The following is a 23,385-nucleotide window of genomic DNA, read 5'->3' on the forward strand; positions in this document are numbered from 1 at the left end:
CACATTCGAGTCCCTCTCCTCCTTAGCATCAGGACACAGGCACTCAGAGTCGAAACTTGGGCTGGGGCTCTTTTCATTCAGCTCAAGTCTTGCCACACATAAAGTGTACTTTAGCACCCCACTGGCCTTGCCCCCACAGCCCCACCTCAACACTCAGCCTAAGCCCCTGGTGCCTCCCCTCTCATTCCTAGGAATCATACACCCTGGTAGCTGTGGCTTTGTTTAATGGGCTGCTGTAGTTCAGCAGTAGCTGAGCTGAGTAAGATACAGTCAACTAAGGAGAGTCTGAGCCTTGGTATAGGTAGGTGGGAGCCCTTGGTGAGGTGGTCTAGTGTTCAGCACAGACAAATTTAGAGTTCAGTCTCTAGAGTTTAAGCCACTCGGGAAATTGTCCCAGATTGAAGGGCTATCCACCTCAGCATCTATACTTCCCCAGAGTGGCCCCAGGAGTGAGCTGGAGGGCCTGCAAGAAAACTCAGCTGACCTCTGGGACAGGGGAAAACCCTGCCTAGGAAGGGCAGATGACATAGGCACACTGGGCCCTCTTTAACCACCCTATACTCTGGCATGCCCCAGCCTATGGGAGTCACTGTGGACATCCCTGGAGGCTCAGCAGTGAAGGCCCAGCCACATTCACTCTGTCCCAAGACCTTCTTTGGGCAGAGCCCAAGACAGAGTGCAGAAAGCTTCTACCTTGCTGCTGGGGGGGTAGGGGTGCTTTCCCAGTTCTGCCACAATTTAACCATATCATGGGCTAGGGGAGCAAAAGACTAGGAAATGCTTATGGGAGAAAAGTGTCCACTGAATATGGTCTTCAGACAGTAGAGTAAATCACCCTCTTGCAATCTCTAAAAAGATGGGCTAAGGTACTCTGCCTCTAAAACCAATTCATGTTCGGAAAAATATTTGTGTGGGTAACATGGACCAAGGGTACACTGGAATGGTTCAATTGCTATCCCAGGAAATGGCAGCATAGTCCCTGCCCTTGGCTGCATCCTGGATCACATTAGAATGGGTTTGGCCATGAGCCATCTTCCCAGACCCCAAAGTTCTTGGGAAACAGTCACAGGCTTGGTGGTGCTGCTCACCCTGCATATGTGCCCTGGGTCTCTTTTCTGCCTGTTCCTACTTCTGTTTCTCCCCTTGATCCTGGCCAGTGCACCAAGTCACTGCCCCTGGGACCAGGGTGACACCATGACTGCTATTGGCATGCTTCTGGTAAGTGGTCAACCCCTAAGTGCCCCTTTTGGCTGCTGTCATCCTTGTAGGGCTCTCAGCTTCTCTGTAGTTTAGCACCTATTCTGAGTGGGTGTGGAAAGGGGTGGTCACAATTAGATGAGTGCATGTACCTAGGGCAGGAAGCACCTGAAGTGTGGGGTTCTCAAACTCCAGGTAAAAGTCTGGCAGTAGGGAGCTATTGAATGTTTTAAAGCTACAGAATGATATGGTCATACTGTGGTTAGAGAGATCCCCTGCTAATACTCAGATGATCTCTTTGGGTTGGAGATAAAGGCCAGCACTAGTTCTTTGAAGTAGTGTTTAGAAGGGTGTGAGAGCTCACAATGGGAAAAGAGGGCACTCCTTTGAGGTGACAGATGCCAGGGCAGTTGGGCAGATCTTAAGCCAAATATGGGCCAAGGCTTATGAGTTCAGCTTGGGAGAGCACTTATACTTAGCACTGCAAGGCCCCATTAGCAGACTTCCTCCAGATGGTTTACCTGCCCCCTCCTGCAGAGCGAACAGTTGGGGAAGGAGGAAGGGGCACTCCTGTGGATGCTTCTATCAAGGACCAGGGCTGCCCAGGAAGGGACACTGGCCTGGGGGCAGCCAACATCTTGGCCACACGATGGCAGCAAAGAATCAACTGTTGACTGCTATACCCCAACTCACAAAGGGTGGGATAGGGTGATCAAAGAGGGCCCTGAAGTCTCCTCCCAACCCACAGAAGTCTCTTGAAATGTCCTGAGGCAAGATGGGGGTCCAAGAAACTATGTCTCAATGCCAGCAAAGAATATTTCATTTCAGTTTTTCCCTGCATGTCTCTCTCTCTCTTTTTTTTTTTAAGATTGTGTTTATTCATGAGAGACGCACAGAGAGAAGCAGAGACATAGGTAGAGGGAGAAGCAGGCTCCCCATGGAGAGCCCGATGCGGGACTTGATCCCAGGACCCTGGGATCACGATCTGAGCCGAATCAATCGCTCAATCACTGAGCCACCAAGTGCCCTGCATGACTATCTTTAGACAAGTTGACTGTGGAACACAGGAACTGTGCCATGATTTTTTTGTGGGTATTTATTCATTTCCGGGCCAATTCTGGTTAGAGAAGGGAGTGCCTTTTATGTTGCCTGAGGCTTGGAATCCTCCCAGCACTGGGTGTGGCTCCCCACTCCTGTTTCCTCTCTCCACCAGGTACTCACTGAGCTCCAGCCTCGAGGGGAGAAGGGAGTCCAGCACTAGGAATGGGGGAAGGGGGGAGTCAGGTATCCAGGGTCAACTGGCCGGGAGAGGGGTATAGCATAGGATCTGTGGGACCCACGAAATGGCTCTGGCATTTACAGGATCAGGAGGGCTTCCTGGAGGAAGTGCTATCTAAGCTTTAAGAGGAGGAAAGGAAAAATGGTGCTCCTGGAAGGAAGAACAAGGAGTATGGTCTTACAGGAGATACAGCTCTAAAAGTCAGGCTGAATGAATCCTGCTGGGCTGAAAGCTCCTCTCTCCCCCAACCTTCTTACCTTCCAAAACCCTAGGACCCACAGTTCACAGGTCTCTTGGACCCCAGCATAGGGCCACCTTATGAAGCTTCCCCTCCCTCCAGGGTCCAGGCCCACTTAGTTGAGGGGGCTGTCAGGCTGACGATGTCTCCCAGCCCCTCTCTAGTATCAGGGAGAACTAGTTATCAAGGAGCAGCTGCTGAAGTCCAGGTGTAAGAGGCAAGGTGGCCTCTCCTTCCTCCAATCCCATACACCTCACACACTGGAGAACTCTGGACAGCCACCTAGTTAGAACTACATCCTCGTTTCAGAGACAGAGGGACCGATGCCCAGCATAGCTTATAGAGCAGGTTAGAGGGCCCCTGTCAAAGCCCATGTTTCTCCCATATGAGCAGCAAAGAAGGCCAGCACTGTGTTTTGTTATCCCCTATCCTGCAACTTCTATCTACTGAGGCAGCAGTGGAAGTACCAGAGTTGAGGTCAGGCCTCCACATAACCTACCACTCTTGACTCTAATGTCCAGCCAGCAGAATAGGCCCCAACTCACAATCCCTACCTTGGGCAGGCAGGGTGCAATGTACCTTCCTCTGACACCATCCTGTCACTGACATCCCAGGGCAGGCCCATGGAAGGATGGCCCCTTCCCACAGAGTAGTACTCTTGGGGGGCCCCCCCATGTCTCCCCTCTGGTCTTCCACACATTCTTGGCCTCTCAGGGGCCTCTAGGCCTTGTTTGGGAACCAGCGTCTGAGTATGTTGCTAGATACTGATGACAAGGGATGAAGTAAGCCAAGTGGTCTTCAAACCCTCACCGGTGCTGAGGCGGCCCCTGATCCTTCTTTTTTTTTTTTTTTTTTAATTTTTTTAAAATTTATTTATGATAGTCACACAGAGAGAGTGAGAGAGAGAGAGGCAGAGACACAGGCAGAGGGAGAAGCAGGCTCCATGCACCGGGAGACTGTCGTGGGATTCGATCCCGGGTCTCCAGGATCGCGCCCTGGGCCAAAGGCAGGCGCTAAACCGCTGTGCCACCCAGGGATCCCTGATCCTTCTTAGTTTCAGCCTAATTGGTCATGGAGGGCAGGAAGGGACGGCTCAGGCCTCCTTGCCTCTTTCCAGGCCACTCCACGCACATTCACCCACATGCCATTGAGAAAAACGTGCCCAAGAGGTGTAGGTGACAGGCCTGCCGGGGCCTGGAGAGTTGGGTGGTAGACAGGCCCCACCCACAGCTCCACCCCCACGCCGTGGCCCCGCCAGCCCCGCCCCGCGCCCTCAGCAGCCTTGGCTCTAAGCTCCGGCTTGGAGCTGCAGCTGGGGCAGCAGGTGAGGTGGCCTCCCTCTTCCCTGGCGGGGTGTGAGTGTTCACCTGGTGCCGGGTGCTCAGACTCGAGGGGGGAGGACGTTGGGCATCACGGTAGCCCCGGGCGAGGCTCAGCTGCCCGAGGGCTCTCAGAAGCGGCGGCTCTGGATGAGGATCCCAGTCTAGACCTCGAGTCTGCTCCCAGCCAGGCCCGAACGGGGCCCCAGCGGGGCCTCAGCGGGGCCTAGATGGAGCTTCTCCCGCCGCCTTCCCAGCCTTCACTGTTGCTGTTGCTGCTGCTGCTGTTGCCGCCGCCGTCGCTGCTGGCCAGAGGGTCCTGGCGGTGCCCACGCACCCCCTATGCCGCCTTGCGCAATTTTGACGTGGAGTACCAGGTGCCGAGCTTCTCTGCCGGAGGTCCGGTACAGGCCGTAACGACCTACGAGGGCGGCGAGGACGGGAGTGCAGTGTTCGTAGCTATACGCAATCGCCTGTTTGTGCTGGGGCCTGGCCTGCAGCCAGTAGAGAGCCTGGTCACGGGCCCTGTTGGGGACTCCGGCTGCCAGACATGTGCGGCCTGTGGCCCGGGCCCCCACAGCCCACAGGGAGACACAGATGCACGGGTGCTGGTGCTGGAGCCGGCGCTTCCCGCGCTGGTCAGCTGCGGCTCTAGCCTGCACGGCCGCTGCTTCCTGCACGAACTTGAGCCGGGAGGCGCTGCCTTGCGCCTGGCACCTCCGCTCTGCCTCTTCTCCGCCCACCACAACCGACCCGACGAGTGCCCTGACTGTGTGGCCAGCCCCCTGGGCACCCTGGTGACCGTGGTGGAGCAGGGCCATGCCTCCTACTTCTACACGGCATCCTCGCTGGACGCGACGGTGGCCGCGAGCTTCAGCCCCCGCTCGGTGTCCATCCGGCGCCTCAAGGCCGATGCCTCCGGATTCGCACCCGGCTTTGCGGCGCTGTCGGTGCTGCCCGAGTACCTCACTTCCTACTCCATCGAGTACGTGTACACTTTCCGCGCCGGAGCCTTCGTCTACTTCCTGACCGTGCAGCGGCCCAGCGTGACAGCTGCCCCGGGCGCCTTGCACACGCGCCTGGCACGGCTCAGCGCTGCCGAGCCCGAGCTGGGCGACTACCGGGAGCTGATCCTCGACTGCCGTTTGGAGCCCAAACGCCGGCGCCGCGCAGCGCCCCAGGGAGGACAGTCCTACCCAGTGCTGAGAGCGGCCCACACGGCGCCCGTGGGCAGCCAGTTGGCCAAGGAGCTGAGCATCCCCCAGGGCCAGGAAGTGCTATTCGGAGTCTTCGCGACTAGGAGAGACAGCAGCCCCGGTGTGAATCCCAATTCTGTCGTCTGTGCCTTTCCCCTCGACCTCGTGGACACTCTCATTGAGCAGGGTGTGGAACGCTGTTGTGAGCCTCCTGTCTCCTCCGGCCTGCGGCGAGGCCTCGACTTCTTCCAGTTGCCTAGTTTTTGCCCCAACCCGGTGAGCAGAAAGAAGGGACCCTCACCTGTGAGCAGGTGGCTGAATCCAGTGAGAGGGTCTGGGATGAGAGGAGGAGGGGAGAAGAAGGAACCTCGACGCAGTTCCTTAGTCCTGGGGGCAGCGGGGTGGAGTGGCACAGGGGTGAGGGAATCAGCCAAGCACAGGCTACCTGGGAGGCTCACCTCCCAGCCAGGCTAGCCCCTGTTGCTTCTCCATTTCGTTCTTTCACCCTCTCAGGTACCACCGCCTCTGTTTTTTTTAGGTAGTTTCCCAGATTGTGTGAGAACCAGATTGCATCACCACTGTCTCTGGCAGGCACACTGCCAAACTCCAGATAGAAGGGTGGGATCTCCTCCTGCCTGCCCACCACATAGCCTTGGGGACATACACAGAGAAATACCCCCTCACACAGGCAGATGCTAACAGTTTCACACAGATGCAGCTGTTCACCAACACAGTTTCATTTTACCTTTGAATGCACTTGTTTTGCTCTGCTTTCTAAAGAGGGGGGTGCGGGAGTTGTCAAAGATTCCCCTACTCCCCCACCCTAATTCAGGGAGCCTCCTGGGTCTTGGAAGTTTGGGGGCTTGTCAGAGAGCCTGCATGGCTTGGGCTTCACTGACACCCTTCACTGTTCTTGATTGTTCTCTATGGGGTGACTGGGGGAGGACCTAGGACATGATGGGAAGGTGGCTTGGCACTAATAAACTCCAGGAGGCTCACTCCAGTCTTGTGCAAGCAACTATAAACATCTGGGGATGAGTAAAGGCTTAGGAGGGGATGGTTGGAATTGGTTCACCACAAAGGAGTCTCAGACTTTCTTCTACTATCTTTGAGGCCCTGCTCCAATTCCCCCTCTCACCCCAAGCAGGAGGTCTCCCAGCCCATGCTGAACTGGGGGCTCTTTCTAGCAGACCCTACCCAGGTTCTCTCCATCCATGGTGTCAAGGAGCTGGAGCAGAGACAAATAGGACATTCTTTAAAATGCTGAGCACAAAACCAAAACTGACCCTTTAGAGCCTAACAGTCCTACCATAGTTTATAAGAGATTAAACCAAGGCCATGGGGTGAACAGCATTAGATGAGTGGTCTTTCAGTGAGCTGACTCACAGTCTCTGCTCTCAGAGTCTGTGGTTGCCCTATGGCCCTGGCCCTTCTGGGATATTCTCCACTGACTTCTTTCTAGCTCTTATTGATGCCTCAGAGGTAGAAGAACTTATACACAGTGAAGAGTAGGGGATCTCCAGCCTCTCTCCTTCAGCTGAGTCCCTCTGGGTTGAGGAGACCTTAGGGGTGGAAAGACCTCGTCTGTGTCTACCCTCCTCTCCCCCTAGAGAGTCAGAATCTCTCCCTGACTTGGCTAGTGGTCGGTAGGTCAGAAGACATCCTGTGTGAGTTGGCAGTGCCAGGTTTTGGGAGGACTAATCTCAAAATGACCCCCAAGCTGGCCAGGCCCCTGGGAGGTGAGTGAACCAGCCTGTGCGCTGTTTGATGACTGGGCACGGAGCCTCCAGGGCAACACCCACTGTGTGCTGATTGTGGCTGTCCTCAGGTAGCCTGTGGGGCTCTGATCTGGCACCTGCCTTCCGTGGGTCCAGGTAGAGTTTAAGTTTGGAGCAGTCACCCTCCTCTGTGGAGCACTGGACTCTAGAGTCAGGTTTTCAGGAGCAATAGGCTCATAGCAAGCCTGGAAACCCAGAGCTAAGGCCCTGGAATCCAGGGGCCAGCGTACAGGGGTGTGGCCCCAACTGGGGTAGGGCCTCTTTTCCACCCCTCAGCCTCACCTGCCCCTGAGTCATGCTGAAAACACCTGGCTGGCTTCTGGCTAAGGCCAGGCCCCTTTTCCTGCCTCAAGTGAGGCCAAAGTCCCAGTTCCCACCCACACAGGCTACAGCCCCAGAGTGTGTGGAGCTTCTGGGCTCAGCTCTGCACCCCAGGGCTCCTGATCAGCACTGAGGTCCAAGCACTAAGTTAAGCATACTTGGTTTGATGGGAACCTCAGGACTAGCAAGGGAAGGTCCCAAGCAGCAAGAGCTACTGAGCCCTGCCTGTGCTTTGCACTCAGTTCCAATACTTTGCATTCTTTTTTTTTATTTTTTTATTTTTCCCAATACTTTGCATTCTTATCCTGATCTGATTCCCCAGAAGCTTCCATAGTCCTGTCTTGGGGCTTTGAGTGCACCCGCCAAACACCTTCCTGTTAAGATCAGGGGAGCGGTGTCTTCCCCTTAAGTCCCCCTTAAATCCAGGGGGTCTAGCCTTCAGGCCTTGGTTTTTCTCTTTTGTTCCCTGAAGGGGATACAGGTAGCAGGTGGCGAGGGCGGGGGTGGGGATGTGGAGAAAAATCTTTGGAGTCTCAGGAAGAAGGACCTGTTACCAGTCCCATGCTGGCCAATTAACTTTGGAGTTTACTTTATGCTAGAGAGGAAACGGAAGCCCCAAAGGGGCACAGGGTTTGCTGAAGTTCAGGGCATAACCGGCAGAGAGCACAAGAAGACTCTGGTCAAGAGCTCAGATTTCTTACTTGGCTCCTCTCCTGAGAGGCTATAAGGCCTTGGACAAGTGACAAAATGCTCTCTGAGCCCATTTCCTTAACTGCAAAACAGGGATGGTGAGAGCACCCACTTTACAGGGCAGTTGTGAGGACAGAATGGGGTTGGGTCTCTGAGAGTCTAAGTCATTATCAGAATGGACATGGCGGGTCAGAGCAAGGCATGGAAGGCAGTCTTCCAGCCTGGACCTTCCTTCTTGGCCTTATTGCCTCTGAGAGACCCGTAGGTGGAAGAGGGCAAGTGGCAGATCTGGGGCCTAGCTAAGCCAGGTAAGGGATGGGGGTTTGGGCTTCTGTGGTCACTGACAGAAGTCCCAGGGGCCAGTGTGTGGTGATGAGCCCTGACTCCTTCCCTGATCCTCCCCAGCCTGGCCTGGAGGCCCCCAGCCTCAACACCAGCTGCCGTCACTTCCCTCTACTGGTCACTGGCAGCCTATCACGTGTGGACCTCTTCAATGGATTGTTAGGACCAGTGCAAGTCACTGCCCTGCACGTGACACGCCTCAACAATGTCACAGTGGCCCACATGGGCACAGCTGATGGGCGCATCCTGCAGGTAGGACTCCTGTCTCCATGTCTCCTTGTCCCTGGGTCTCCATCCCCATTTCCATTTTGCTCACACTAACCTGTCCCAGGTGGAGCTGGTCAGATCTCTCAACTACTTGCTGTTTGTGTCCAACTTCTCACTGGGCAACAATGGGCAGCCCACACAACGAGATGTTAGTCGCCTTGGAGACCACCTGTTCTTTGCTTCCGGGGATCAGGTAAGGTGGGACTGGGGTCAGGCCTGGGGCCAGGGCTGTGGGAGCCTAGCCCCTCCATCCAATCCTGGGAAGCACTGATACACAGGTCTCACCACCCTGATCGACAATAACCAGGGTGTCTGTGGGGCCTAGTTCCCTCTCCAACCACCCCTGAACCACCTGTCTGCCACTGCAAGGTCTTCCAGGTACCTATCCAGGGCCCTGGCTGCCACCACTTCCTCACCTGTGGGAGTTGTCTGCGGGCACAGCGTTTCATGGGCTGTGGCTGGTGTGGGGGCATGTGTGGCCGGCAGAAAGAGTGTCCTGGCTCCTGGCAACAGGATCATTGCCCACCTAAGCTTACTGAGGTAACACTTGCTTGGCAGGACACAGGTAAGGGTGGGACAAGCTGGGCCTGGGGTGGGGTCAGCAGGTATTCTTCTTCTTCTTCTTTTTTTTTTTAATACTATTTCTTTTTGTTTCTTTCTTTTTTTTAAGACATTTATTTGAGAGAGAAAATGAGTGGGGGAGGGACAGAGGGAAAGAATCTTAAAGAGATTCCCCGCTAAGGGTGGAGCCCAACATGGGGTTCCATCTTACAACCTGAGATCCTGACCTGAGCTGAAATCAAAAGTCCGATGCTTAACCAACTGAACTACCCAGGTGCGGGGTCAGCACGTTTTGACCATGATCCTTAGGCCTGGAATGTTCTCAGTATCAACAAGAAAGGTATTCTTGGCAGAGAGGATGGCACATGGAAAGACTTGGAGGCAGAAAAGTGCCCGAGCGAGGACTAGCCAGTGATCTAGGAGACTAGAGGGAGGGCAGGCAAGGGGCACAGCAGAAAACTCTGGGAAAAGCTGAGAGCCCTGACCCACACAGGGACTCAGGTTCTCTTCCCCTCTTCAGTTCTACCCTCAGAGTGGACCCCTAAGGGGCAGCACAAGGTTGACCCTGTGTGGCTCCAACTTCCACCTGCGTCCTGCTGATCTGGTGCATGAGGGCACACATCATGTCACCGTGGGCCAAAGTCCCTGCCGACTGCTGCCCAAGGACAGTTCAAACCTCAGGTATAACCTAGTCTCTGCCCTTCCTATCCTTGACAGGGATGACCAAACAGCCCTTGCCCTGTGAGACCCTGTCTTCTCCTCCCTGGGGACAAGGAGATATGAGGCGAGCTGAAGTGGCTCTGGCTGCTTGATGTTTGACTGCTTGATGTTTGAGGAGACATCTCTGTCCCTTCCTTTTTTTTTTAAATATTTTATTTATTTATTCATGAGAGAGAGAGAGAGAGGCAGAGGGAGAAGCAGGTTCCATGCAGGGAGCCTGATGTGGGACTCAATCTCAGGTCTCCAGGATCACATCCTGGGCTGAAGGCGGCGCTAAACGGCTGAGCCCCCCCGGGCAGCCCTCTCTGTCCCTTCCTGAGCCTGCATATGCCTTACCTATCTGTTGAGTCATGAAACTGGGCAAGGCTAGTAGGCCCTGCCTCACCAGATCCTGCCTACCCTGGAGGAAGGGATGAGTGAAGAGATGCCATTTTAGGCTCAGAGGAGACCTGTGATATGTGGTGGGCAGGTAGCCAAGCCTGTGTGACCCCTGGCTGACCTTGGCTTCCCCTGGTATTCTAGCCCAGTGCCCCAGAAAGACTTTGTAGAGGAGCTTGAGTGTGAGCTACAGCCCTCGGGAAAGCAGCCAGCAGGGCCCGCCAATGTCAGCCTCACTGTGACCAACGTGCCTCCAGGCAAGCACTTCCGGGTAGATGGCACCTCCATGCTGCAAGGCTTCTCTTTCATGGTGAGGCTACCTTGCCTTGTCTGTGCCCTTGGTCAACTGGGCAATATGGGTGGGGAAAGACTTAGAGTGGAAGGCCTCTTATGCCAACCTAAGCCACCTCCATACCCTCTTAGGAGCCGGTGCTGACAGCAGTAAAACCCCACTTTGGCCCACGGGCAGGGGGTACCCGCCTCACCCTTGAAGGCAAGGGCCTGTCCTTAGGCACCAGTCAGACTGTGCTGGTCAATGGGACTGAGTGCCCACTGAAACAGTAAGTGACAACAGGCAAGGGGATGGGAGACTACAGGACCCTCTCCAGGTGGGAGTTGGATCCTGCCAGGGCAGAGAGAGGAGAGCTGGCACATGGTCAGTATAGGGAGTGGGTCCAGGAAGAAGGATCTGTTGCCCGCCCTGGTGGGCAGCCCAGAGCTGGTTTAGGGATGGTGAGAGAGCCCATCACAGAGTTTATTAGCTCCAACCAAGGCCCTGGGGAACCTATTCCTGCCCTGCCTTCTTGGAAGACTTAATGGCTCTATCTTCAAACAGACCCATTGAGTATGGGCAGATTGGGGAGATAACCAACAGAGGAACTGGGAGGGATTGGCAGACCCTTGGAAAAGATAGATCTGGCCATCACACGGAGGGTGATCCTGAGCCCAATCCCCCTCTCCACCTCCCACTCTGGTCTGCAGGGTCAGCGAGCAGCAGCTTTTATGTACCACGCCCCCTGGGGCTGCTACGGCCATCGTTCCCATCCACCTGCAGGTAGGGGGTGCTGTGGTGCCTGGCTCCTGGAACTTTCACTACCGGGAAGACCCCATTGTGCTGGGCATCAGCCCCAACTGTGGCTATATGTAAGTGCCGCCTCCTTGTCCACTCTGGTCTCCTAGGAATGAGGGAACCAGCTTGAGAGAGCACCCTAAGCCCACCACACTGCTCTCCTCCACAGTGGCTCCCATGTCACCATCCATGGCCAGCATCTGACTTCAGCATGGCACCTAGTGCTGTCATTCCATGATGGACTTAGGGTAGTGGAAAACAGGGTGAGCTGGCACTGGCAGCTGCCAAGTGGGCATTAGCGGGGCGGGGGGAAAGACTGGATCAGTCCCCTGAGTTCCAGTTCGACCCCATGCAGGGCTGAGGAGGGGAGGGGTGAGGAGGTGGCTATAGGTGGAATGCCTGGCTAACCACTCTACATGGGCCCTGGCAGTGTAAGGGGCTGTCCCCGGAGCAGCACCAGTGCCGCCTGCCTGATTATGTGGTCCGAAGCCCCCAGAGGTGGGTGATAGGGAACCTGAGTGCCTGGGGGGATGGAGCTGCTGGCTTCACACTGCCTGGTTTTCGCTTCCTGCCCCCACCCCATCCACCCAGCACTGACCTAGCCCCGCTGAAGCCTGAGGAGCATGCCATTAAGTTTGAGGTAAGTATGGGGGATGGAGGGTAGGGACAGTGGAGGGTTAGGGCTGAAGCCTTGCCCAGAGGAGATGTGGGCACTGGCCAGTCCTTATGACTGTCTCTGCAGTATATTGGGCTGGGTGCTGTGGCTGATTGTATAGACATGAATGTGACCGTGGATGGTAAGGTCTGCCAGCATGAACTCCGGGGGGACGTGGTCATCTGCCCTCTGCCCCCCTCCCTGGAACTTGACAAGGAACCACTACCACTGCAGGTAGGCAGCTCAGCTGGCTCTCCATGGGAGACATGGGCCAGGGCTTGCAGGCTGGGCCTGAGTTGCTACCTGCCCCCAGGTCTGTGTGGATGATAAATGTCACATCCTGGGGAGGGTGGTACGGCCAAGCCGAGAGCGGGTCCCACAGAGGCTACTCCTTGGTGTCCTGCTGGCCCTGCTCGTGCTTGTAGCTGTGCTGGCCACTGTGCTGATCTTCAACTACCGGCGGAGGAGACAGCTAGGTGAGCTCTCATCACCTATACCCCCAAACTCAGCCTATACCCCCAAACCATGACATCTCCAAGTCCCTATATCTTCCTTCTGCCCTGGCCTTGGAGGTCTGCCCACACCTCTAGGAGCTTGGAGAGGCTGACCATCAAGGGCTGTCTTTCCACAGTCCTCTCTCTAAACTCAAATGACCTGGCATCCTTGGGCCAGACGACTGGAGCTGTGCCCTTGCCTGTGCTCTGCTCAGGCTCTGACTACAGAAGTGGCCAAGGTAAGGCGGGGGAAGTGCTGAAAGCTGGAGCCACACACTCTGCTCCATAGACCCCTCACTCCCTCTCTTCCATAGCCACCCCTGCCGCCGCCGATGGTCTGCATGATCTGGATGGTCTGGATTCTACTACTTGGGGCCACAAAGCGTCCTCCTCAGACAGTGGGGATGGGTCCTGTGTCCCACTGCTGCGGACAGCGTCCATCCAGCTTGGGGACTTGGACTCTGCACTCCTGGCCGAGGTCAAGGATGTGCTGATCCCCCACGAGCAGGTGGTCACCCACAGTGACCGAGTCATTGGCAAAGGTGTGGGGGCCAAGGCAGGTGGAACTGGGGCACAGATGGAGTTCTGAGATGGCGTGGGCTCAAGGGACATTTGGGCAGGACTCTGCTCTGGCCTTCTCACCAACCTTTGTGATCTTGGGAATACCACATAACCTCTCTGAGCCTCCATTTGCTCATCTGTGGAATAGGAATTCATCTGTCTTCAGTGGACTCTGCTACAGATTAAGTGGGCATGGGAGGGTGCAGGCTCTATCACCAGGTGGCTGATGTTTGTTTTTAATATCAGATTGGCCAGGTGGTGCTCTGGGGTTTGCTTGCCAGTGAGAGGGTGTGGCGTGCACCCTGGGCATTGGGGGTCCCTTACCATTTCCCCTTCACCAGGCCACTTTGGAGTTGTCTATCATGGAGAATACATAGACGAGGACCAGAATCGAATCCACTGTGCTGTAAAGTCACTGAGTCGTAAGTGGGGAAGAGGCCAGGAGGTTCCCCGTCTGTGCTGTGCTACAGCCTTGCTGAGTGACCTCAAGCAGGAGAACTTTCTCCTTTATTTCCCCATCTGAGCCTTGCAGAGGGTCTCCCTGGTCTGAGCCTGACTCAACCCATTCTGCAGGCATTACAGAGGTGCAGGAGGCAGAGGCCTTCCTGCGCGAGGGGTTGCTCATGCGTGGTCTGCACCACCCAAACGTACTGGCTCTCATCGGTATCGTGCTGCCACCTGAAGGCCTGCCCCGTGTGCTGCTGCCCTATATGCGCCATGGAGACCTGCTTCGGTTCATCCGCTCACCCCAGCGGGTCGGTGCTCAGGTGGCTCTGGGGCAGGGTGGGGTGGGGGGACATCAGGAGACTTGGGCAACAGTTGGGGATGCATTGCTATGCCCTTGCTTACCAAGCCCCCTGTGGCCCCCAGAATCCCACGGTGAAGGACCTCATCAGCTTCGGCCTTCAGGTAGCCCGTGGCATGGAGTACTTGGCAGAGCAGAAGTTTGTGCACAGGGACCTGGCTGCTCGGAACTGCATGTGAGGGGCCAGAGCATTTGTGGTGAAGCAAGGGGGCAGGGCACCAGGGTGTGCTACTGCATAAGGACACCTCAGGGCAGGGCCCACACTCTGGCCCTTGTTGTGCCATCCTGGGCATGTCCTCACTTTTCTGGCCCTCAGATTCCCTGTCTGGCCAGATTGTGGCTCTGAAGCCCTATGACATCTGGAACTAATGGGTTCATGGCCTGGTGGGGGCCAGTCCTGAGTGTGATTCCTTCCCCGCCCCCCCAGGCTGGACGAATCATTCACAGTTAAGGTGGCTGACTTTGGCCTGGCTCGTGATATCCTGGACAAGGAATACTACAGTGTTCGACAGCACCGCCACGCTCGCCTCCCTGTCAAATGGATGGCACTGGAGAGCCTGCAGACCTACAGATTCACCACCAAGTCTGACGTGGTGAGGCCCCACCTGCCCCAGAGGCCACATGGCCTGGTGTCCCAGGAGAGCACTTGGCTTTGCCCATTCAGCTCTAGCTGATGATCTGAGTCCAGGGAATCCCCAAACTGAGTGGCATCCACAGCCCATTTGCCTGCCTCTGGAGCAGGTCTGAAATGGACTCCTCTTGCCAGGGCAAGAGGGGGCTGTGAGCTCATTGGCTCCTTGCAGATGATACAAGGCCTGCCCCGGCCCAACTCCACACAGGGTCCCAATGGTGAGAAGAGACTGAGGGAAAATGTGAGGTATTGAGGAAGGGGCTCTGATAGATTTCCAGCTAGAGGACCTTGGGGAGCCCTCCTGCCCCCAAATTTGAGGTAAAAGTTGAATCTCCTCTTCTCTTCCCACAGTGGTCGTTTGGTGTGTTGCTATGGGAGCTGCTGACACGGGGTGCCCCACCATATCCCCACATTGACCCTTTTGACCTCATTCAATTCCTGGCCCAGGGTCGGCGCCTGCCCCAGCCTGAATATTGTCCCAATTCTCTGTGAGTATGTGGAGGTGGTGGTGGGAGGGAGCCTGGGCCCCAGAGACAAGGAAGGAGCAGGAGACAGAGCTCTTGCCTGGCCCTCTGACCAGTCCTCTAGTTGACCTGGAAAGAGACCCTCTCTGGGCCTCAGTTTCCTGGTCTATGGACTGGTTCCACCCCCATTTGGGGCTGAGTGCTGGGAGGATATCATGGTTGCCATGGTAACAGTACTCCCCACTCAGAGTCTGGGTTGAGGCCAGTGATTTGATTTCTCAGCACTCCTCTCACCCCACCCCCGCCAAGGGGGCCTGTTTTCCATCTTTTCCATTCACTTAACCTCAAGGAAAGGTTCCATTAGCTCCCACACTAGCCCCCACCACATCTCCAGATCAACATTTTTCCCTACTGAATATAGTTTCAGATTCCCTGTTCCTAAGGCATGGTGGCAGCTATGTTCACCATGCCTGCCCAGTGGGCCTGTGTGAGGGTTCAGCTTCAGCAGCAGTACGTGTGCCTCAGCTGAGCCCAGGTCTTTGTGGTTAGAACAGGAAGAACCAGGTCACAGGTAAAGGTAGTTGATGACTTCTGTCTCAGGCTGTGCTCCAAAAGAGTATGAGTAACCTCCAGCCTTGCCTGCCTTGGGTTTAATCTTTATTATTCGTTTCACTAGTACATCTGCTTTGAAGTAAGGGAAATCATCTTTACTGCCCATCTGCCCCTGGGTCAGGTTCCCTGACAGAGACTTGGAGCTGGGGATATATGTACAGGGGGTTTATTGGTAGATTGGGGGCCAGGGTAGCAGGAGTGGGCTAGGGGAGAAGCTGGGCTGCTGTGGAGAGGCAGCAGAGGCTGTAGCCCATCCCATAGGGGCTACTTGATCTGGAATGGCTCCTCAGGGTTTGTTTGTTTTTTAAGATTTAGTTTATTTATTCATGAGAGACACAGAGAGACAGGCAGAGACATAGGCAGAGGGAGAAGCAGGCTCCCCATAGGGAGCCTGAGGCAGGGCTCAATCCCAGGGCCCCGGATCATGACCTGAGACAAAGACAGATGCTCAACCACTGAGCCACCCAGGTGCCCCAGCTCTTTGGAATTTTGCAAAATTTAGATCAAGGGGCCAGGTCCTTGTACTAGACATTAATAAGTCACTGGTCACAGTGAGAGCTTGGGGAAGGCAGCTATTTTTTGCCGAGACACTTCCTAAGAAGGCTTCAGGCAAGAGCTGGCAGCAGCCACTGGGGAATTAAGGGAGATCTGGGTAGACCACCACAGCATCCATTAGACCAGGCCAAATCTTTTCTCCTCTTGAGGCCTTAGTTTCCTCATCTGTAAAGTTGGGATGATGACAGTACCATCCTTAGAGAGTCTGACAATTGGGAGATAATTTTGTGTAGGGCACTTAGTATCATTTAAGGCTGGGATGGCATTTCCAAGATAAAGAGGCAGCCAAACCCAGAGAAGCACTGCTTGGGAATCACACGGCCACTTGCACCATCTCCTATGTCTGTGTCTAGGGACTTTTAATCCCCATTTCACCCGACACAGGCTTCCTTCCTAAAAGACAGAATATATCTGTGATAGCTCGGGAGGTGTGCCCTAAGCTAAGTGCTTCCCAGGCATCCTTCCACTGTCTGCCCAACAGCTCTGTGATCAGGGGAGAATCCAGAGACACAGAGAACTTAAAGAACTTGCCCAAGGTCCATCATTCAGGTCACAGGGTACAGGAGTTCAAGCTCAACCTTTGGGGCAATCGGACCTCTGCCAGGGTGGGGAGGCAGGACTGGGATAGCAGTCGCAATGCTGAGAAGAGCTGTCCCTGACTGGGCAACACTCTGCTCTAGGCCCTGTCACCTGTCCTTGTCCCTGCATGGCCTGCCACAGGATTAACAGCAGGTGGGCAGCCTAGAATCTCTGACTGGGGGGTGCTCCCAGCCTCCGACATTCACCTCTTCTCACAGGTATATGGTGATGCAACGCTGCTGGGCTGTGGACCCCGCGGTGAGACCCACCTTCACGGCACTGGTGGAGGAAGTAGAGCACGTGGCGGCCAGGCTGCTTGGGGACCACTATGTGCAGCTGCCGGCAGCCTATGTAAACCTGGGCGCTGGTGCCTCGGAGGAGGCAAACAAGCCCCCAGAGCAGTTGCAGACCACACCTGTGCACAGGAACACGGGTCGACTCCGGCCTTTCTCAGAGCCATCACAGCCCACGTGACCTCAGCTGTGGGCAGGCCTCCAGGGATTGGACTGTCTAGCAGCCAGGGAGTTAATCCCAAACTGCCTCTGGGCCAGGCTAGGCCCCAGGGCAGCCCAGGCTGGCCTCTGTCCTGTCCCTCCCCCTGAACTTTCTGGGGCGACAGGAGGGAGCAGGGCCCCATGGCCCCTCACTCCACAGAGGGAACAGTGGGGTGATCCTCAATGTGATGAGTATTTATGAGGTACCTGGTGTGTGCCTGACCTGCTGGGCACAGGAGACTCAGCAGTGACCAGCACTGGCCCTTGAAATAGTAAATGAACACCCGAATATTCAAGTGCAAATCGTGGTCAATGCTATGAAAGAAAGGCTGCTGTGAGGGAATGGAGGGCAGCTTTAGAGAGAGAATAAAGGTGAGGGAAGCCTCCCTAGGAGGTGACATTTCTGCTAAGTCCCCATCAGGTGGGAACTGTGCCAGAAGCAGAGGGGGGAAGAGAGTTTTGGGCAAAGTGAGCAGCACATACAAAGACTCTGAGGCTTTGTAGGGTTAGCACAAAGGCTCTAGAGAATAGGAGGGTTAGGGTGAGGCCCTGATCCAGGTTACAGGGTCCTGGGGACTTCTTGATGGAACCAAGAAGGGTGGGTTGAGTACCCAGGCGTGCAGAGCCAGAATGGCTTCTCCCATCACCCAGCCTGCATCTGGCTCTCTCTAACCTGTTCCCAGGGATCCCTGCTCCACCTGCAGCTCCCTCTCACACTGCAGGGCATGGAGACCAGCTCCCCCCTCAACCATGCCCTTACCAAATCCTGCCAGAATTCCCCTTGCTGCCTTGAGAGAGATGAGCCAGCAGCAAGGCCTCAGCTCCACACTTTCAAGGCACCAGCTCCAAGATGTTGGACTGCCCAGGCTATTTATACCCGTCAAGGCCACTGCACAATAGCCACTAGATGGGCAGACTCCACTGGGGAGTGAGGGCAGTTTCCTCCATATTGCTCCTCCCCCACACCCTGGATCCTAAAGGGGGCAGCTGGGATGCCAGTGACTGGGTCTGGGGCCTGCATCGTGGTGGTTCCTCTCTCTTTTTCAGGACCCCTGTGGCTTCCATCCCTCCAGTCTGGGAGACCCCAGCTCACCCTAAGGGGAACAACCTCCCTCTCCTGTGAGTTCCCAGCTCCTTGCCCTGTTACACATGGACTCCTGGGTTTGGAGCAAGAGCTCTCTGGTAAATAGTGGGGTTTCCTTGGGACTGGAGCTGCCCAGCTGTTTTCTACCTACTGCTGCTTACTCTGTCCCCTCAGACCAAAGGAGGCCCTGCCATGGGGAGCCTAAGGACCCTAAGGACATGTGGGTAAACTTAAAAGGGGGATCTTCTGCTCAAGTACAGGGTTCTGAAGATCAGGGATCTATGATCTGGAGAGGTAGAGATGGACTCTGCCTATTTACTACTGTACCTCTGAGCCCCCACTTAGGCATAGAGGCAGTTTTGTAGCCTTGCACACTCAGCTGGAGACCCCTGGTGTGCGTGTGTGTGTGTGTGTGTGTGTGTGTGTGTAGGGGGGAGTCAGTTGTGTCGCTGCTGAGGCTGGAAGAGAGATGGGTGGAATAGCCTAGAGTACCCCCTGAGCTGTAGTCCCCATACTAGTTAGAAAGGACTGTCTCCATCACTCCACCTTGTAGTCCTCCTGCCGTGACCTCATCCTGAGGATCTGAAGGCTGCCCAGAACTCCCCACCCTGGATAGGGAGTGAGGAGAAGGCCCAGGAACCTCTCTGAAGCTGGACTGAGGCTCTTTCCCCACTGAGCCTCTGGAGTTCATGGACCATAGCTTATCTGCTCATAAAACAGGGGGGTCTGTACTTGAGAGGGGAGCTTAGCAGGAGAGGGTTCTCAGAGAAGGGAGATAGAGGACAGCTTAGAGGGTGTCAGCTTTTCTGTGCAGCCAGCATATCAGGCTTTGGACATGTTTCTGAGTCAAGGGCCTTCAAATCCAGAGTTTTCCAGAGAGGGGCCGCAGTTAAGCAGGTGCTTGGGACTCTGGATCATAGCACAGCTGCACCTCCTCCTCCCAAAGCTGCAGCCCCCAAGCTCTGAGTTTCATCCTCAGAGCCATCTGAATAGTCACAAGTCCAGCTGGAATGTCAGGAACTGGATTTAAGACTTCAAATTGCTGACAGGGCCACAAGGGAGATGAGGAAGGGTAGGTTAGTTCTAGGCCCCCAGATGGGCTGGAGGAACTAGAAGGTTTCCTTCCAGTGAAGGCTGAGCTGCCTTTCCCTGGGGGAGGCCTGAGTAGTATCTCAGGCATGGTGGTGGCCAGTGCAAGGAGAAGATTGCTGGTGGCCATGGTGGGCCTAGGCCTGCCACTAGTTTCTGATGGGGTGAGCAGAGGCTTCTCCTGGGGCTTTGGGAGTCCAGTCTTCTACCATGAGCTATGGATGACAGCTACCAGCTCCCCTGCCTCATCTCCTTCTGTTGTAGTGCTGTGGGGCTGGGGGCAAGCAAGTACTAGTAAAGGTTGGAGGCAGGCCAGGATGGGAGCTGGGGCCAGGGAAGCTGCAGATGACTCACAGCCTCCTGACTGCCCATTGGTGTCACTGTTGTCTGGCACCTGGAGAGCACACATAGGTAGACCGACCTGCTTTGATGGGGGACCCTGAGTCTGGTCTGAGGTGCTCCTTATGTCTCAACCCCAGCCTTTCAGAGAATTTTCCCAAGGATCCCAAGGCCCTCTGGGGTCATACCCAAGGGCTCTAGATATTGCCCCATTCCAAACTTTGAGAACTTCTGGGACACTGGCCTTACTGGTCACTTCCTCAGTGTAGCCCATTAGGCCACAGGTCCACCTATGGCGCTACATCACAAATTAACTCCCTTTACCTGTAGGAGAGAGCTGGACACTCAGTGCCAGAATGAGGCAGGGGACATGGGTGCTGCTGGGAGTGACTGAGGCTCAGAGAGGCCCAGGCTGCATCTCACACTTTTTGCCTCTGCCTGGGGAGAAGCAGCCCCAGAAATCAGTAGCTGAGCACTGAGCCCCATCCACCAGGCCCTAGTGAAGAACACCTTTTACTCCATGCTGGGCTGGAAAACCCCCCTCTGTGAAAACACCAGGTACTGAGCATCTCTTCCCTCAGAGCCTCTGCTCTGCCATCACGAGGATCCAACCAGCCCAGAGGTGGAGCTACACCAGCCCAGAGGAGCAGGGATGACTCCAGGAAGGGCTCCAGCATTCTCCATCTGGTACAGAGGGGCTGGCTGAGCCTCATTTTCTCCTGCCACTCTTCTGGGGTTTGTTCCAGCCAGGGTTTCTAACCCAATGAGTGTAGATGTCAGAAGAGCCTGGACAGCTGTGACATTCACATCTGGCTGTGGTAGCTTCCTGAATGGGCTGGGTTCTTCACGTTTAAGGATGGCGACCTGGAGCCATGGCCTTCACACTTGGTCCTCCCCTGGTGGGAGTCCTTGGCCCAAAGATAAGCAGGAAATGCCCAGCAATTGGCAGAGCTTGCCTGACTCATCTCAGTCCATAGGTGTGGCACCTGGATCCCAGCCACCTCACACTGATATCCTCAGATACCCTTAGAAATAACTGTTTCTCCTGAACCCCGTAACACATCAGTCCATCCCAGATGGACTGCTCCAGGCCCTAGAAGGGAGGGTAGCTCTGCTCCTGAGCCTTCCCACAGCCTCTTCCCCTGCATCTTGTTCTCTATTCCTTCGACATTCTGAGCATCTTCTGTCCCTGGTTCCAAGATACTCATGCTGAGCCTGGCAGGGATGGTCACACTGCCCAGATCATACTCCTCTTGTCGCTGAGAATCCCAGGACCATTCTGGGATTGTGCCCTACCATTGCTACTCATTCCCCTGCAATTTCTACTCCACCCATTGGGCAGCCTTGGCCTTGTCAGGGAAGCAGAAGCACTTGTGGCCCTGACAACCTGCCCTTGCTGGGGGCGGGGGGGGGCAGGGGGTGACAGGAAGTCCTGGTATTTGGCCCATACCTGTCCCCCTGCTGCTCAGTGGAAGCTCAGAGGTGAGGCCCATGGTGGTTTCTATTTTGAAATCAGGTGGTAGGAGCTGAGGGAAGTTGCCTAATCCTTGGGGCTCAGGAAGAGTAGATGCAGAGGGAACACCCGTGGCCCCACTGCCAGGGGCATCCTTCCCTTCTCTATTTGTTCCGTCTCACATTGGTTTAGTCGCCGCACGCTTGTGGTCAGTCTTGGACTGGGCACCCGGAATCTGGGAACATATCAGGAGAGGCAGGGGACTCAAAGCAACTGGCAGCCAAGATCACAGGATCATAGGATCTTCAATCAGCTTGGAAGCCAGTGCTCACTTTCTTATGTCACTAGCCCCACCTGTGCAGCCTGGACCATAGAGACCAAGAGGGGCCCCAAAGGAGTTGGCTTCACTCCCGGACCGGACCCCATGGTCAGGACAGCTTCAACCAGGCATCAGTCCTGCTGGCATGTTCTTCCAAGCTGGGAAGCCACTTCCAAAGGGGGAAAAGAATCCTTTGGGCAGCCCCGGTCGCCCTTGCCCACAGGTTCTGACCCAGCCATCTGTTCTCAAAGTTGTCCCCACTCTCCCCTGGGCCTGGGTTCTTCAAGTCCCCTGCAGGAGGGCAGATCTCACCTCCCCTCTGCAGATGTGGTTGGAGGTCTCTTCTCAATAGTCATGAAATGGTGCATGTTTCTGACAGCATTTCCTCTGCCCCACCTATGCTGGCTCCTGACTGGGGGGCTGCTTCCAGGGACTGTGAGGAGCTTGCCTCAGCCCTGAAGCCGTCAGGGTGTCTCTGCCACTGCCCTCCCTCCGGGCTGATGCGGCTGGCCATCTTTCACGCAGAGTTACGTAAGCTTGAGTCAATTGGAGCTCAGAGCAGTTCATTGTGGGCTATTTTTAAGCTGTAACACATCACAGCAGAGGGGTCACTGCACCACGGCTTGCAGGGAAGGTTGTTTAAACATCTGTTATTTAAATTTCCTATTCCTTAGAGCTCAAAAGCCACATCCTCCTGGCACTGTTGGATCTGCATTCCACATTCCAGATTAGGAGTAGATTATCACCCCTCATCCCATCAGGGGCTCCCCTAGGGCTGGAGTTCTCTCTGCACCCTGGTTGTCTTCCTTCGGGAGTCAGGGAGGGAGACTAGAGAGGAAGGGGAGTCAACTGCCTCTCAGAACGGGTGCACCCTGGCCAGGAAAGGCGGCAGGGAAGCAGGAAGTTAGTGCTCACAGGTCACTTGGATTCTCCCCCTCCCCGGGGAGGAGGGTCAGGAGAAGGAAACACAGAGCACTGTGGAGCAGTCTGTGGAGCCTGAAGACCAAGAGTGCTTCGGTTTAATACCCATTAATAATATTAATTAATACCCCAAGAAGGTTGGATCACAACATCCTTGTAGGTCTTTTCAGAAGCCCATATTTACCTGGGTTGCGCTACTAGCCGGAATGCCCTCCCTTCACAAAGCTAAATGCCACCCAGCTGTACCCTCTGGGGCAGGAGGGCTGGTGTATGAGCTCCTGGACAGTGGGCAGAAACCTCTGGGGAAACAGGCCTTGCTTTTCACTCCATTACCAAGTGGTTGCCTGTACTGGGAGCCCTTTAAGACTCCTTCTGTTCCTAGATTTTTGGAGATATCCAGAGTCTTCCTGGGCACAAGGAGGGGGAGACAGGTAGACCAGAAAAGTTCAGGGCCAAGAATTTGACAGAGCTGTTTCAAGAACACTAAGTGCCAAAGATACGGGTGCATTGGAAAATCAAGTCTGGGAGATTTGGCTAGTCCCAGAACCTTCCCTCTCCCCTTGATGCACTTCCTTCCCACCACACTCAAGGCATCCTAAGTGGGAGGGCCCCACCCTGATCCACAAGGAAGAATGGTTTCTCAGAGAGCCCCGACTCCATCTCCTGAAGCCTGACCCTCTCCACAGGGGCTGGGGCCTTTCCCCAAAGCCTGCTCAGAGGGGGCCCAAGTGAGCTGTGAGAGAAGGTGATGTCCGGACTGCCCTCATAGAGAAGACTTCTATAGCCCTGCCCTCAGACTGGGCTTCTTCCAGTTCTTTCTTGGCCTCTCCATCCCAAAGAGCCCTCAGCCTGGGGAATGGGCTCAGCCTCAGGGAGGGGCTCTCCAGTTTGCCATGGCAACATGTTGGCCCTCCTCACTTTCCAGAATCAGAAATAGAATTGGATGCCCTTCTTCGTGGTGAGAGACTGTTTAAA

The 23,385-nt window shown here is 55.3% G+C and overlaps 1 protein-coding gene across 3 annotated transcripts; it reads left to right on the forward strand.

The window, feature by feature from the left end:
* The first annotated feature begins 51 nt into the window (after nt 1-51).
* Nucleotides 52-23,361, forward strand: MST1R (macrophage stimulating 1 receptor). Of its 3 annotated transcripts, none has more exons than XM_049098558.1 (20): nt 52-5,505; nt 8,424-8,612; nt 8,692-8,820; nt 8,997-9,167; nt 9,709-9,869; nt 10,431-10,596; nt 10,710-10,846; nt 11,268-11,429; nt 11,525-11,618; nt 11,786-11,995; nt 12,098-12,244; nt 12,324-12,486; nt 12,642-12,743; nt 12,819-13,046; nt 13,407-13,487; nt 13,639-13,832; nt 13,936-14,045; nt 14,298-14,463; nt 14,853-14,989; nt 18,253-23,361. In XM_049098558.1, exons 1-20 carry the CDS (start codon nt 4,264-4,266, stop codon nt 18,326-18,328), a joined length of 4,065 nt encoding a protein of 1,354 aa, XP_048954515.1. In that variant the 5' UTR covers nt 52-4,263; the 3' UTR covers nt 18,329-23,361. The 3 variants fall into 3 exon arrangements, with proteins under 3 accessions (XP_048954515.1, XP_025311688.1, XP_025311689.1); XM_025455903.3 differs by lacking the exon at nt 18,253-23,361 and adding an exon at nt 16,930-17,501; XM_025455904.3 differs by lacking the exon at nt 18,253-23,361 and adding an exon at nt 16,930-17,501 and having other exon boundaries at nt 13,639-13,820.
* Nucleotides 23,362-23,385: the final 24 nt, after the last annotated feature.

This window comes from Canis lupus, chromosome 20, assembly GCF_003254725.2.
Source record: "Canis lupus dingo isolate Sandy chromosome 20, ASM325472v2, whole genome shotgun sequence".
In the NCBI taxonomy this organism is placed as follows: domain Eukaryota; kingdom Metazoa; phylum Chordata; class Mammalia; order Carnivora; family Canidae; genus Canis; species Canis lupus.